We start from the raw sequence: 15,376 nt of genomic DNA on the forward strand, positions 1-15,376 counted from the left end.
ATGCAATAGTGTATTGTAGTGAGGAAAGATAAATAATATAGTGCCATTGACAAGCAGTGAGTGAGGCTAATCAAAGGAGAGGACCAGGAGGACCTACGAAGCGATATAAAGCGTTACAGGTCAAAAGAGGAAGAGTCTATATTTTCAAGGTGCGTGGCTGAAACCCTAAGTAATCTTTGTTTTGGGAGAAAGGGAAAAAGAAATGAGTAAAACTGAGCTGCTCACAACATGACAGCTCGCAGACACCTCTCCTTCGTTTCATTCAATGGCAGCTGAGCACTGCCTGGGCCCGCTGAGTGTGTCCCTCAGCCTCAACACTGCCCTCCAAGCCCTGAAGTGCACGACAGTCTTCCTACAGAAGTCGGGCGAAGTCGGCAGGACCTGGCCCCTACCCCAGGGACACATCTTGATATCTATTGCGACAAGGAACCCGCACTGCTGGGGACATACACATCGTGGTCCCGTGGTCTAACCAGCCTCCCTTAAACACTGAAGAAGAAAAAGAATCCCTAAAAGCGGTGGCCACTGTCGTAGGATACAGGTGTAACTTTGCCAACTGGGCTTAGTGTTGATAACAGGCACCTCAGGTCAGGGGGAGGGACCATCTTACCCGTGGGCCGTGGCAGGCCCCGCTGTCAGCTTAAAGCCCTGTAGATTCTCTGCCGTGACTGCTTGCTTACTTAGTGTACTTAGTCTTGTCTAGAGGCTCACGTCAGTAATTGTGGAGATTGACTCCGCGCAAAAATACGATATTGCGCCTCCATATTATTTTTAAGGGACGAAATACATGTCCCTCAACCATAATATGAAGGCGCAAATACTTAAAAGTAAAGAAAAAGGCCTAATCCCCTTCCCCTATCGATCTTGGGGGACCCGTGGGAAATCGGGGGTTTTGGGTGGGGGGGGCATATTTAAACTACTCCAACCAAACCTCTAACAGGGGGGCTTGGCCCCCCTCAACCCCCCTCCTAACCAGGGGGGAACAATCCTCCTGGGCCACCCCCCCCCCACACACACACACACATGTATGATGCGCCAGTAAAACAAGATCTACAACAGTATGTAAGACCCTGGAAAGGTTATTATTCTTGTGGGGGCAATATTGGAGGTGCGTAGTGAATCTCCATATTTACCCTCACATCCCATAGTCATAGTGATCCACCGTTGTACCCAGCCTTGGTGTCCATGTTGGTGAGGGTCACTTGGTCTGGTATTGAGGTTTTTGCCTGGCTACTTGCAGTGTAGTCCGGCGCTGGTAGCTCATTTAGTGCTGCCCTCAGGAATTTACTGAGACTCTGAACTTGTCCACTGAGCAGTTATTTATTTCTAGATCAGGGTCAGTATAGATTTCTACACTGAGAAAGATGTCAATTTGAGATAACCAAGTGAGGTGCATTGTCAAAAAAAATTGACGTATCATAATTTTTTTCATTATTGTTAATTTAGACATCTATCCCAGGAATCTTCCTGTATTCCAGAGTTAAGACAGCTGGTATGTTTTTGTCAGAAAGTGTTGTCATGATAGACTAAGAAGACTACAATCGCTATTGAAATTGACCTTAAACATATTCTCTCCCTCAGTTGCTGAATAATGTGTAGCATGGCCACCATCACTCATGAAGAGTTCAAAACAGCATGTTTGGAGTTCCTGAAGTTAGCAGAGAAACTTAGAGACACTTGGAAACTCAGAAATGACATTCCAGACAAGGATGCAGTCTGTATCCATAAAATCCAGTATGGTGAGGAGTCAAAGGGAAAAACTGACTGTGATGTGAGAAGCCAGTATGAGGAGGAGAAAGAAGAGCAAGATGATGAAGACAAAGAAGCAGAGCCTGAAGATCCCTCAATCATGATACAGACACACATGGCAAAGTTCTTCATCACATTTGACTACCATATTGTATACAGCCTGAGTCACTCTGTCCCGGTGCTGTACTTCAATGCATGGCACTCGTCAGGGCAGCTGCTCAGTCTAGATGAGGTGTGGGAGAGAGTGGATGCCACCCACAGAGAGCAGATCATCAGCAACAAGTGGGGCACCTTGACTCAGGTTGAACACCCTCTGCTTGGCCGGCCCTATTTTCAACTGCACCCTTGCAACACTGCCAAGCTAATGGGCCAGGTGATCCCCCAGTCTGCCTCTTCGCACAGTCCAGCAACCCTCAGGACATACCTTGTTAGTTGGCTCAGCATGTTTGGCCCACCTGTTGGCCTTGAACTTCCACTATGCTATTTTGCTGAACAAGATGACCCACTTAGAGAAGAAAATAACTCTAAATCAGGAAGGGATTGTGTTACATGACATAAGTCTGGCTCAGGTATTGTTAAATGCTGATGAATCTATCTTCTCCAGGGATAGGAGAAGTGCATAAGGAGGCCTGAAGTTCCTGAAACATCCTAGTGATGTTTTACATAACTTCCTGTTGTATACTTCAGGGGAACTTCTTTTTTTCTGGTGCTGTCATTATTTGGTGTCCATGGCTTCCATCAATCATGCATCTATGTTAACTGCTGTTGGCAATGAATATACAATTTGATATGTTAATCTGCAGATTTTGTTTATTCTGAGCCTTATAAATTTAGTGGATTAAATGACGACCATTAGCAAATACTTACCTGTCATGCCTAGGTTCAGTTCAATTAAAGAACATGATATATCTAGTATAGATTACTAATCTTCTGCAAGTTCATTCATACCATGGTCTGCGTTTGGACACTGTAAACCCCAAAGTACTTATAACTATTTATCTCATTACTGTTTGTTACAAAGATCAGAAAGTTTTGACTTAGTATAACATGCTTCTGTTGACTAAAACCATGAAGCACAAGATTAAATCTGTCATCACAGTATATATGACACAATTCCTCCTCACATAAAACCTCAACAACTTATAAGTCTAGATATCCATGAATATTCAAATAAACCCAGTGATACATGTTCTCAAGTCCCCCTAAACAGTAAGTGCTATTACTACTGGCTTAAGCTAACTTATGGTATGTGAGCAGAGTTAGATTGGCCATCACAAGCGGCAGCCTGAGATCCCGACCCATTATCTCCGGGTCAACACAAACCAAAGCTAAAATCCAAGGAACACAATGCATATTGCGTTATAGTATTTCCACGAGAAACTGGCGGGTGCGGCCCCGCCCCGCACCCGAATCTTGCCACACACTTTCTACACCTCTCGCTTCCTCTCATATGTCAGCTATTTACTACCTTTAAATGAATTTGATTAAATAACTGGATAATCCAATAAGGTCATATAGTGTTAAGATTGATTCGTTTTTAGGATAATAACAAAGATTTTGTATAAATACCACGACACTTGACACCGTTGTATTCCAACGTTGTTAAATGTCATGGTATTTATACAAAAGCTTTATTATTATCCTAAAAACGAATCAATCTTAACACTATATGACCTTATTGGATTATCCAATTATTTAATCAAATTCATTTAAAGGTAGTAAATAGCTGACATATGAGAGGAAGCGAGAGGTGTTGAAAGTGTGTGGCAAGATGCGGGTGCGGAGCGGGGTCGCACCCGCCACTACCCGATCCGCCTGTTTCTCGTGGAAATACTATAGTCGATCTGGATTAGGCATGACGTAACCCTCCGGGAGTGTTTGAGTCAAAGTAATAGGAACTTTGATCGTTCTGTGTGTCGGCAGGTTGACTGAGGCTTCACAGATCAAGCTTCTGAGGTATCCTTCACACATATGTCTCTACACCTATTAATAAGGCTTCACATCACTGACCATCACTAGGATACACCAAGACTCTCACCTGGGTTACACGCACCTCGGTGCACATTTCTTGATCTCTTGATCTTTCTGCTCTTGCCAAGCTTTGAGTACGCCCATGTGCGTGACGACTCACCACAAGGTTCACGGTCACAGTGGCGGCGCAGCAAAGTCTAACCTCGAGGCAGTCAAGTGGCGGCGGCTCTTCCCAGCTCACATATGAAAGGTGGTGGGCGGCGCGTTGCTGGGCCCTGCCTCTGCGGACACCTGTGAGGATGCCTGTGTGGCCTCAGACAAATTGCTGACCGTCAAAACCACGTCTGCTTTTGGGGGAGACGAGTTCTGTGTCTCTGGGTCAGGCGCGGGTGGCGGGGGCCGATGGGACGCAATGGCAGATGACAACAGAGTGGCCAGAGGAGCTTGAGACCCTGATGCCACCTCCTGCAGCTGTGGAGAACTGGATGCCGCCTGTGAACTCCCTTGCTGCCCCTCACCCTCCTCCGCTGCGGTTGAGAGACAGTCGTCGTAGGGTGGAGGGTTCTCTGGAAGCATAGTTCTGTTGTCGTTTTGCCTGGGTGTGGTGGTCGTGGTGGTGGTGCTGCTGCTGGTGACCTCTGCCTCGGGTCTGTAGGGGGGCGGGGGACCGGCGCGGAAGACCTCAGTGTAGGCTGGGGGCTTGTCGCGGTCCAGCGGAATTTGATATATCTGGTGCGTCTCCGGGTCGCCCACATAGATCATGTTGTTGATGGGCACGATGACGGTGTGCGGTCCCCGCAGAATGTGTCTAACACCGTTCTGCCCGTTGGGTCCCGCCGCGTCCTCGGGGGTGGGCGCCGCGGCCTCGTCTTGGCGGGCACACGCGAAGGTGCCCCAGCAGCAGTAGACCAGGATGAAGAGCAGCACAATGATCATGACGATAAGCGCGAAGAGTGCCTGCGTGGTGGACGGGTAGTTCATGGCCCCTGGGGAAGGCACAAACGTTAGTGTGTATGACGCTGCCAGACCGAGGATAAAAGGAAAATGGGGGAGTTTCGAGGGGAATGGGACCTAGTCTATTGACTGATTTGAGCCCTGTGGCTTGGCCCAGTGTGGTGTCATCTGCCATCCGTTATCCTAAGACATCCCATCCGTAATTTCGCATCGCGGAACCCAATCTTTACTATCACAGAGTAACTAAGTGAAGCATCTAAGTGTAAAAAAAAGTACCAATTAAGGAGGTCCTAACCAGCGATGCAAAGCGGAACAGGTCACAAGAAGAAGAAGAGTGAATGTTATTAATATCCTAGTTATATACATACATGCGTCATCATTTTCTTTTATAATAAAATAAATAAACTTGGGTGGGACAAATCCCGACACGCAGTCGACAAAAGACACGGTACCGTGTCGAAATTCATGTAGCTATGTATTCAGGATGGGATGTCTCATGACACCACACCGGGGAACCTCCTATTGTTTACACATCCAGCGATGACCTGCGCATGGCGATGTCTCACTGTTGGTCAGTATGTACGTTATCTATTTATGGAATATCTATATATTAATTCATAATACGACTGTATGGTGTTATGAATGACTTGGGATTTGAGGGAAAGACAACGACTCTGTGGGCCTAAACCTTCACTTGGCAACGTGGCTCATGCGACATTGCCGCCTGAGGGACCTTGGCAACAGGCGCCAGGCCGCACCATTCACCCTTCCTCCTCCATGGAACTCACGTCCTCCACAGCCAAGCAAAAGAGATTATATATAACGTAAATAAGAGAGAGAGAGAGAGAGAGAGAGAGAGAGAGAGACCTTCTGAGGAGAGTGATGTGGCAGAAGCGCGGTCTCCCTGAGCAGCGCCTAAAGGCTCAAGTTGAGTTGATGGACTATATGTAGACCAGCAAGGCAGTGGATAGGTGGGACAAGGGTAGTGGATCGGGTGTCTCGTCAACACACCTACAATGGATATCCCCGTAATCCCAACCTATTCTCCTATTCTGTCACCTCAAACCTGCCATCCTAACCCCCCCCCCCCCCCCTTTCCAGTCCGCCATTGTATAGGAGACAAAAATTCATATAAGTGTTTCATGCACGATGTTGGAGAGAAAATTAGTTAAATGCTCGACTATACTGTGTGTGTGTGTGTGTGTGTGTGTGTGTGTAGCGTCTATACAAACAAGAGTGGAAGGTCTTGCCAAACAAGCGTGTGAGGTCCTCCACGAAAATAGCTTATTATGAAGTTACATAAATGCGACTAAACTCTTGGCATGCGTGACTCAAGCAGGCACTTCTTGATTCGGGGAAAAATATATATACAGGTAAAGTGTTCTGGGCAACTACACAATAGGTATAGGTACAAGCAGATGGAGGAAGAGAGGTTGGATAAGAGAGAGTGGAAGTAGAGAGAAGAAGAAGAAAAAAAGGAAGGGGGGAAGAAGGATACCAACATCACCCTCACAAGCCCCATCTGAAATTCGAAACACTATCAGTAACCAACCCTTACGCTCCCTTGCTTCCTTCCTCCCTTCATCGCGCAAGCCAGCCAAAAATCTTCCCTCTTCGTTCCATCCTTTTTCCACATCCTTATCTTGACTCCCTCTCGTCACCCACGCACGCGCCGCCCTATACCCGCACCACTTCATCCCGCCACTTACGAAGCTTGGGAACAGGGAATCGGTGCACTTAGGTGGTTCATGACTTAGTGTGAAGGACCGCGGTTGAGGAGTTGGGGGGTCAAGGCTCTAAGGGCTGTATACTACTAAACATTTCGCCTCCCACGTTCACTTATTCGACAAGGCTTTCATAGGGGTTTGGGGGCATTTGCAGGAGCAGTGACCCTTCTTCTGTACCATGAACCTAAGGAAACACTCATTAGTATCTGACTGACCCCCTCTTTGACCTTTAGAAATAGCTGATGTGAGAAGCGACCTAAGTTGCACATACCCACGAGTCTCAAAGATTACATAAACTTTTAAAGCCTCTTCCACTATGATAACAACATCAATAATAACAAAAAACAATGACAACAGCAATAACAAAGTAAATGGAGTCACGTCTCAGAGAATAACTATGAATATATGACGCTAATAAACAAACACATTATACGTTAATGACCTTGACAACAACGACGATAAAAACAACACAACAGCGGTTTGAAAGTTGGATCCACGTATCAGAGCAAAAAAGAATTAACAAAACTATGATTAATAAACACCTTGAACAATATATTTCCCTTGAACGGATACTATGTCAAAAACTGGGAAAACAGGGAGAGAACACTTGACAAACGCGTCAAAACCTACAATGAGAGAGAGAGAGAGAGAGAGAGAGAGAGAGAGACTGCTACTATGTTGTAATAATGTTAGTCCTTTATCTACAGGACTCTAAAAACTAAAACCCACACCCTTGCTACCACGAAAAAAGTCAACAACACATGATAATAAATGCATAAGACCTCTAAGGAAATAAAACATCAAGGAAAAGACAAATGCTCCTTATCCCTTATATAATTCTCTTCAGTTTGGGGTCAAGGAATAAATAAATAGGTACTTTGTCCCCATTGAATTACTAAAAAGAAAGTGCATGCATCCATGGGCAGGATATGAAGACGGGGACGGGCTATGAAAATTACATCTAATCGGGCCCGTAGCCATTAAGGTTATGCCATAAGGGGACAACAGAAACTATGTGTGTGGGGGAGGGCATCAGTGGGCATTAATTAAAGACATTTAGGTGTGAAGGGCGGCAAGCTCAAATGCTGCAGTGTATCTGCCACGTGCAACTGAAACTCATCCCCCAAAACCGCATAATGAACCATAGGACACGTTTCCCACTAACTTAACTATTGTCTTTAGTGGCCCAGGTAAACAGTGATTATGTATAAGCATGATCTTTAATAACGAGTACAGTAATCAAACAATGAAACTATTACTGATGATTAGCTGGGCAAATACATATGTTAGGGAGACACAAAATCATGTGGAGTGGCGTTGGCTCATATTCTTAAACATTTCGGGCTTACACACCCACGGTTGCTAAGGCTCCTCTAGAAATTGTTGTAGGTATTTCTTTGTCTGGAAGTTTTATAAGACTAGTGATGGCTGACAAGGTTTCTGCACCACGAACGTGAAAAGTCTCACGAGAATCCGACTAATCTCCTTTGGGGCCTTTGGAAATACAGTTAGTCCTCGAGTTGCGACTGGTTCCGACAGGTCGTAAGTCAAATTGGCCATAAGTCGAAATTTACATAAAAAAGTAACAATACTATTCAAATATCCTACCGCGGGTGATACAGCTTTAGTTTCAAGGGCAACTGAGGGGAAGCATGAGTGGGCTGGCTCACCCCTCCTGCCTTACCCCAGCCCTGGTGGGGTAAGACCAGCACGTGAAGACAGCAGCGTGGTAGGGGGCAGGGGGCGTGAGTATGATGATTATTGGGGCGTTTGGTCTTGGGGCCGCAACTGCAGGGTCATGTGGCGCCGAATATAAGACTAAATAAACTATACTATTAAACTATAACAAACGGTAACTAAATAAAAACAATATAAAAAAGGACTCAAATCACTGAGTAAACACAACCCGCTCTACCCACGCGGGATATTTAAAATGTCAACCCATTAAGGGGGTATTACACTGGGCAAATTTTCCGTGGATTTTCAGTCAAACCACGATTTCTGCTGGCGTGGTTCTCATTTGTTTCTTGTTATTGCTGCTGATGATGATGGTGAGTAATACCGTCGTCCTTCAGTGAAATCAACCGTAGCTTTGGAAGATCGTGGACACATCAGAAAACCACGGAAATATGAAAACCACGCCAGCGGAAATCGTGGTTTGACTGAAGATCCACGGAAAATTTTGCCCAGTGTAATAGCCCCTTTGCTCAACTAAGTATTACTAATATAAGTACTGGTCTGGTCATATGTGCTAGCGGTCATAAGTTGCATATGTCGTAACTCGAGAACTACCTGTTGCCTTTTGCTGAGAGAAGAACGTCTCTGAGAATACGGGCCAAAAAATTGCTCCTTGGTGCCCTCAATGGCTACGGACCCGCACTTAGGAGCACCGTTGCCAGGTTATCGTACTCAGAGCCTCGTATTTACCGGTTTCTGAGCCATAGCTACTACCAAAAAACACCAATAATTAACCATTTTAACGATAACTATATATGAAGGCAGTTATTGGGGTCGAGGAGGCAGTTTTTGGGTCTGAAATCGGCAAACATAAGAGGCTGAGTACGACAATCTGGCAACGTTGCTTAGGAGTTATGTTCCTTCAAATGGGGGTTACGGGGGAAAATGTTCATTCTTCTCCCCTTCAAGTGCTACAGACTGTTATTTCTACGCCCGGCGATACTTACCTGTGTTCGAGACCTTTTTTGTTAAACTGTTAGCTTCCTCCTCTGCCAAAAAGGAGTCGATCTGGAAGGGGACACCGTGTCACTGCTCCATCACCTGAGCGTGTGTGTGTGTGTGTGTGTGTGTGTGTGTGTGTGTAATATGGCTTAAGGACTGTATGTGTGACAATGTGTAGCCTAATATGGTCGAAGGGATCTGTGTGTGTGTGTGTGTGTGTGTGTGTGTGTGTGTGTGTGTGTGTGTGTGTGTGTGTGTGTACCTAGAGACGCTCTTCATACCTCTGTCTTAGTCATGACCAACTTAGGATAAGTCGTTAACGTCACGACCGGCGTTAGGTACACATGCTTTACTCCCTCGTCAAGAGCAGTGTTTCCCAACCTTTTCCAGGTGATTACCCCAAAATGCAATGTTTCAATTATCAATTACCCCACTGAAGAAATATCCGGTAAAATCGGATGATTTTTTTTTTTTTTTCGCTATGGGCTGTATATATTTAAAGATCCAGAACATATGCAAACTTTTCCATTTTTATTTATATCAAAAGAAGCCAACATAAATGCAAAATATTCAATACAACAATAATAATGCATATTAATCAGTGATCGGCTTATGCTAGCTCTGGTTCTTCAGGGCGAGGGCTGAGCTTGCATTGCCTGTACAATTTTCTTTTATTCTGGACTTGGTCACAGAAAGGGCTACACGGGCGTCAGACGACTCACTGAGTCTGTTACGTTTCTTGGTCTTCATTCCAAGGACAGTAGAGAAAGCTTGCTCGCAGAGATAAGTGGTAGACAATCTTATGAGAATTTGTATACTGCTCAAGAGGCGAGTGTTGGAACATCCTGCAGACGAGAGATCCAGACGTTCTCTAGACCAGCCTTGGCCTCAAACACTGGCGAGAGTTAAACTGATTGATTTGGTCAGGCTACCTCTTCTCACACAGAACATCCATTACCCCAAAGATATGGGTCCATTACCCCACTGGGATAATTTACCCCGGGGTTGGGAAACACTGGTCTAGAGACTCAAAATACTTATATGTAGAAAAGTATTGAATCTATTGACATTTGTTACATATATTTTAACTACCCTATGAACTTACAAGAAGGGGGGCTATAATGGAACCTCAAAACACAGAACACAGCTTCCAGGCGATTATAGAACCAGAACTGACTAACTTTATGCCATTCCCGACCACCCGAATTATCAGTTATTGGTGGTTACTTATCAGATGTTATGGTATTATTGTTAGTGCTAAGTGCTTGGGGCTCTCCAGTAGTCGGTATTCAAGCTGTGACGCTGAGTGAACAAGCGTTTTGTGGTTGGGTGTTATCAGTGAACTGTTATCAATATTTCAATACCTCCCTCTCTGCTATCTTCATCCCCATGCATTTAGTTATCATCATCAAGGCAGACCAGAATTAAATCACTGTATTCTTAGCTACTCAATGTCTCCTAAAAATTCGTCACTTAAAAAACACCCATAAAAAGAAGTGATCATAGTTGTTGTTTTCTCGTGTGTGTGTCCAACCAGTCTTGTGGAGAAGAAAAATAGAAATGAGCCTAATGCCGTATGTGTGTGTGCATGTTGTGTGTGTGTGTGTGTGTGTGTGTGTGTGTGTGTGTGTGTGTGTGTGTGTGTGTTTTCCATTTACGTCTAAAGATGAACGAACAAAGAAGGAAAGGGGGGAGTGCCAACTTGACGAATAAGGAGAGCATCAAATAAAAAAAGGGGGACGGAAGGATGAAGGGAGAAGTATATAAATAAGAGAATGAAAATATAAAAAAAGGGAACTGCTAGGAACGAAGAGAACCAAAATAAGTAATAATCTTTCAACGTCTTTATCTGACTTTCTTTACTGGGGCAGCAAACAAAACTTCACTTTATTAATTATTTTTTTTACAGCAAGGGGAAGGAAAAAAAGCCCGCTATATAGGCGCTGCTCCACCAAAAGAAAATGAGATCCCAGAAAACAGGTCAATTTCGAAAGGAACTATTTTATATAACTTAATTTTCCCTTGGTGATCTCCCTTCTATACCGTGAAACAAGGGGTGACCTGACATATACCCTGACCTGACCTGACCTGACGCATACTGACCTGCAACGTGCGAGGTGGCCACAAGTGCGGTCTCAGGCTCATCCATACTACCAACGATGACCTTCGCTCCCGCCTTGGTCTGCTGTTCCTTCCGCCGCCGACGACCTCTCTTGGCTCCTATCCGCTGCTCCCTTCACGCCCCCTCGACGCTCTGCAATAGATGAATAAGTTGATGAATAAAGGATTAGATGAAATATGCGTGGGTTGTGAGGAAAGGAGGATGTTGGAATGATGATGATGGTGATGATGATGATGATGGTTATGATGATGTTCGGTGTTTACGTTAGTTAGGTGAAGAAGCTCCGCCCATTTCTCTTCTTGTTCTTCTTCTTTTTTCTTTTTCTTCTTCTTCTTCTTCCTCAATAGTGCTTTTGTTATGAATCCCTTCCTCTTTCTTCTCCTCTCTTCTTTCATACCTACTAACTTTCTCTTCCTTCTTCCTTCTTCGCTTCCTCCTCTTCCTCCTCCTCCTCCTCCTTCCAATCTTTAATTCTTTTTCCACCGTCACGCATCCTATCACGCAATCTTACCTGATCTCTCTCTCTCTCTCTCTCTCTCTCTCTCTCTCTCTCTCTCTCTCTCTCTCTCTCTCTCTCTCTCTCTCTCTCTCTCTCTCTCTGCCTTTGCTTGGTTGGAACACGGTGGGGGTGATTGGGGGAGGGGGGGAGGGGGAGGGGGAGGGGAACCACCACTACTATTACTACACACACACACACACACACACACACACACACACAAACACACGCACACACACACACCAGCGGGAGTGTACTAACTATTCAAGGCATTTTCTTCTTTTCTTTCACGTGTAAATGGATAATAATTTGCAAGGCGAGTCTTTGGTTTGGTAAAAAAAAAATGGGTTCGCCTAATTTTTTTATTTTTTTATATATAATGATCTCTGGTTCAAGGTCAGGAAGTGCACGCGCTCTCTCTCTCTCTCTCTCTCTCTCTCTCTCTCTCTCTCTCTCTCTCTCTCTCTCTCTCTCTCTCTCTCTCTCTCTCTCTCTCTCTCTCTCTCTCTCTCTCTCTGTCACTGTCTGTCTGTCTGTTATTAGTAGCAGAGTGGGTGAGGAAAACCCGTGAAAAAGGGAAAAAATATTGATAAAAATAATATTAATGATCACAACAATCATGATGACAACAATGTGAAAATATTGGACAGAATAATCCTAACAATACTAATTCGCTTCCCGGCCCTCTAGGCACCAACTAAAATATATTGACCTTTTCACTCTACTGATTCATTTGTCAGCAATTCAAATTTGTACCCATGTGACAAGAAATACATGCACACATACATACATAGACACATACACACATAAATACATGAATGCATACATACATACATACAAACACGTAAAAATACATATAAATCAAACATTTTTTTCTGTGCAGGTGATGAAGATGACGACCGAGGTAGTGGTGGTAGTGGTGGAGGTGTTGGTGTTGATGGTGGTGGTGGTGGTGGTAGCAGTGGTAGTGATGGTGATGGTGGTGGTGATGGTCGTAGCAGTGGTTGTGATGGAGGTGATGGTGGTGGTGATGGTCGTAGCAGTGGTAGTGATGGAGGTGATGGTGGTGGTGGTGGTGGTGATGGTGGTAGTGGTGGTGGTAGTCCTGACAGGCCATGCTCACCTGCATTAATCATTAATCACACCTGTGGAATGAAAGGGGGTTTGAAACCTTCCCCCCCACCACACCACACGAAAAGGTGTTTGGAAATGCTCCCTCCTCCTCCACCTCCTCCTCCTCCTCCTCCTCCTCCTCCACCTCCTGCTCCTCCTCTTCCACCTCACCACTCTTCACATGTTTACCTGTAACTACAAATTAACGCTTTTTATAGACTTTTTTTTACTTTACCTGTTTTCTCTCTCTCTCTCTCTCTCTCTCTCTCTCTCTCTCTCTCTCTCTCTCTCTCTCTCTCTCTCTCTCTCTCTCTCTCTCTCTCTCTCTCTCTCTCTCTCTCTCTCTCTCTCTCTCTCTCTCTCTCTCTCTCGTATCCATGATCCATGTCTGTTCATCGATGGGACTCCGTTTGGGTGGGTCTGTATATTCTTTAATTTTCACTTGATGCCCTGTCACGGATTTCAGCAACACCTATTACGACGTGACAACTATCAAATTACATCTAACTTTACCTCGTCACGTTTTTGTACTTTCCTAGCTTTTTGTTTTCTTTCTAGCACTTCTATTCCTTCTACTTGGCTTTTATTTTTCCCTTCTATCTTCTAATGCCTTCTATTTCTATTCTATTTATTCGTTTATTTACAACACACATATAAGCTACACACACACACACACACACACACAAGCTCCTTTGTTCAAACATGTGCTATTGTCGGTTCCACGAGACCTGGCGGGACTAATCTTTCAGGGGTGGACTCGCGGACTTGGTATCATTGCTTGGGTGATGGTACTGTTTTTATTATTACTGAAAAAAAAGCAATAAAGGAAGTGAGAAAATAGAAGAAAGGAAAAATCACTTAAAAAAACTCAGGAAGGAAAGACAAAGAATTCAGAAGGCTAAAACACAAGTGGAAAACCAGTGAAAAACAAGCAAACTAGAAGTCAAGTGAATATTGAAAAAGAAAATAAGTGTTACACGAGAACATTGACATTGAGTGAAAATAAAATCCGGGTGCCGTTGCAAAGGCATATCCCTGGAATACATCTTATCTGATCTTAAAAAGGTAGCAGAGAGCGGGAGATAGTAGGCTGTCACGGCAGGTTAGATCTAGTAACAGCCAATGAGCGACGCAGTAACCGTCACCCAAGCAATGATGCCAAGTCCGCGAGTCCACCCCTGATGGATTTGCCCCACCAGCTCTCATGAAACCGACTATAGTACAATATAACACATTTGACAGTCTTCCCTTCCCCTTCCTTCCCCTTCCTTTCCTGGCCTACCCTTCTCTTACTTTCCCTTCACTTTCATTCCCCTCCCTTCCTCTCCATTCCGTTCCGTTCCCTTCCCGTCTCTTCCCACCCGTCCAAGCAGGTGTTCAACAGGTGTTACGAGCGGTATGAGTCAAAGTCAGTCAGACCACTCACCAAAGCGCTTACCTGGAGAAACTCTACGGTATAATTATCCACATTTCGTTACTTTTTTTTATTACTAATTCTACCATTACTACTACTACTGCCATCACCAACACTACTACTACTTATACTATCAGAAAAAAACATTGCACATTATCATAACCCTTTTCAGTCACAATCTCAGATCATAACAAAACACACACAAACAAACAATTATCAGTTCTTACATCCATTTACCTGTCCGTGTTGAGGGAAATTTATTTACCTGGACGGCGAACGAGAGGAGGAGGAGGACAGGTACCGTCACACCTTTAATTAATCAGCACACCTTTTTAATTAACGGCAGGCAAGGTAACTTCTTTCCATGGGCAGGTGACAGTAGTTTGGCACATAATGAATAGAGATAAGACACAACGATACTATAAGCACATTTCTCTCTTTTCCTCTCTTTTTTTTCTATATTTTTCTCCTTTTTTATTGCTATCTGTTCGACATCATTTTTAGGTTTTTTTTTGTCATTCACATTATTTTCTTTATCTCTTTTTTTTTTTTGGCCTTGACTTTTTATTTTCGCAGTTTCTCCTTTTGTTGTCTTTCTTCGTTTCTTCCTAGATATACTTTATTTTCTTTCTTCTTCTTCTTCGTCGTCTCCGTTATCTTCGTATCTTCCTCACCATCTTATTTATCTTTTTTCGTCCATCTGTCACTTTCTCTACACTTCTCCTTCTTCTTCGTCTCTCTCTCTCTCTCTTGATTTCTATTATTTCCTCTCTTCTTTCTAGCTTCTCCTTATATTCTTCTCTCTATCTCCGTATCTACCTTACCTTCTTATTTCTCTTTTCGTCCCTCTATCACTTCCTTTCCACTTATCATTCTTCTTCTTTCTCTAGATTTACATTTCATTCTCTTTTGCTAGTTATTTGTTTTATTTTCTCTCCGTATATCCTTTACCGTCTCCTCTTATCATTCTCTCTTAATTCTCTTCACGGGCGGTTATGTGTCCCTCTCTGTCTCTCTTTCTCTTGCAGGGTGTAAAACGTAAGAGGAGGGACACACGTAAACACAAGGCAACCCACAAATGCTCCTGTAAACTGAGGAAGAGGTGCTAAGCGGGGCGGGGGAAGAGGAGTAACTGGCGAAGCAGGAGGAGG

At 44.2% G+C, this 15,376-nt stretch overlaps 2 protein-coding genes across 13 annotated transcripts in view; one reads left to right on the forward strand and one right to left on the reverse strand.

Moving 5' to 3' along the window:
- Positions 1 to 18: 18 nt before the first annotated feature.
- On the forward strand, positions 19 to 2,549 carry LOC126981003 (ubiquitin-like-conjugating enzyme ATG10). 2 transcript variants are annotated; one of them, XM_050831555.1, is made up of 2 exons: positions 19 to 149; positions 1,582 to 2,549. In XM_050831555.1, exon 2 carries the CDS (start codon positions 1,592 to 1,594, stop codon positions 2,300 to 2,302), a length of 711 nt encoding a protein of 236 aa, XP_050687512.1. In that variant the 5' UTR covers positions 19 to 149; positions 1,582 to 1,591; the 3' UTR covers positions 2,303 to 2,549. The 2 variants fall into 2 exon arrangements, with proteins under 2 accessions (XP_050687512.1, XP_050687521.1); XM_050831564.1 differs by lacking the exon at positions 19 to 149 and adding an exon at positions 158 to 541.
- A 182-nt stretch (positions 2,550 to 2,731) lies between these two features.
- Positions 2,732 to 15,376, reverse strand: part of LOC126980966 (uncharacterized protein KIAA1522-like) — a 78,435-nt gene continuing 65,790 nt past the window's right edge. For 3 of the 11 annotated variants that reach the window (XM_050831484.1, XM_050831467.1, XM_050831495.1), the window contains 3 exons: positions 11,184 to 11,334; positions 9,086 to 9,146; positions 2,732 to 4,706 (listed from right to left, as the gene is read on the reverse strand). In XM_050831484.1, coding sequence (XP_050687441.1) covers positions 3,958 to 4,706; positions 9,086 to 9,146; positions 11,184 to 11,225 — 852 coding nt within the window. In that variant the 5' untranslated portion in view covers positions 11,226 to 11,334 and the 3' untranslated portion in view covers positions 2,732 to 3,957. Of the gene's footprint in view, positions 4,707 to 9,085; positions 9,147 to 11,183; positions 11,335 to 12,565; positions 12,797 to 14,462 lie in introns of those variants that run through there. The other 8 variants (XM_050831523.1, XM_050831537.1, XM_050831475.1 and 5 more) reach the window with 7 other exon arrangements.

This window comes from Eriocheir sinensis, chromosome 4 (genome assembly GCF_024679095.1).
Source record: "Eriocheir sinensis breed Jianghai 21 chromosome 4, ASM2467909v1, whole genome shotgun sequence".
Classification (NCBI taxonomy): domain Eukaryota; kingdom Metazoa; phylum Arthropoda; class Malacostraca; order Decapoda; family Varunidae; genus Eriocheir; species Eriocheir sinensis.

Excerpts from the sequence above, each read along its gene's own strand:
- LOC126981003 (XM_050831555.1), top strand. The coding sequence starts at position 1,592 with ATGTGTAGCATGGCCACCATCACTCATGAAGAGTTCAAAACAGCATGT.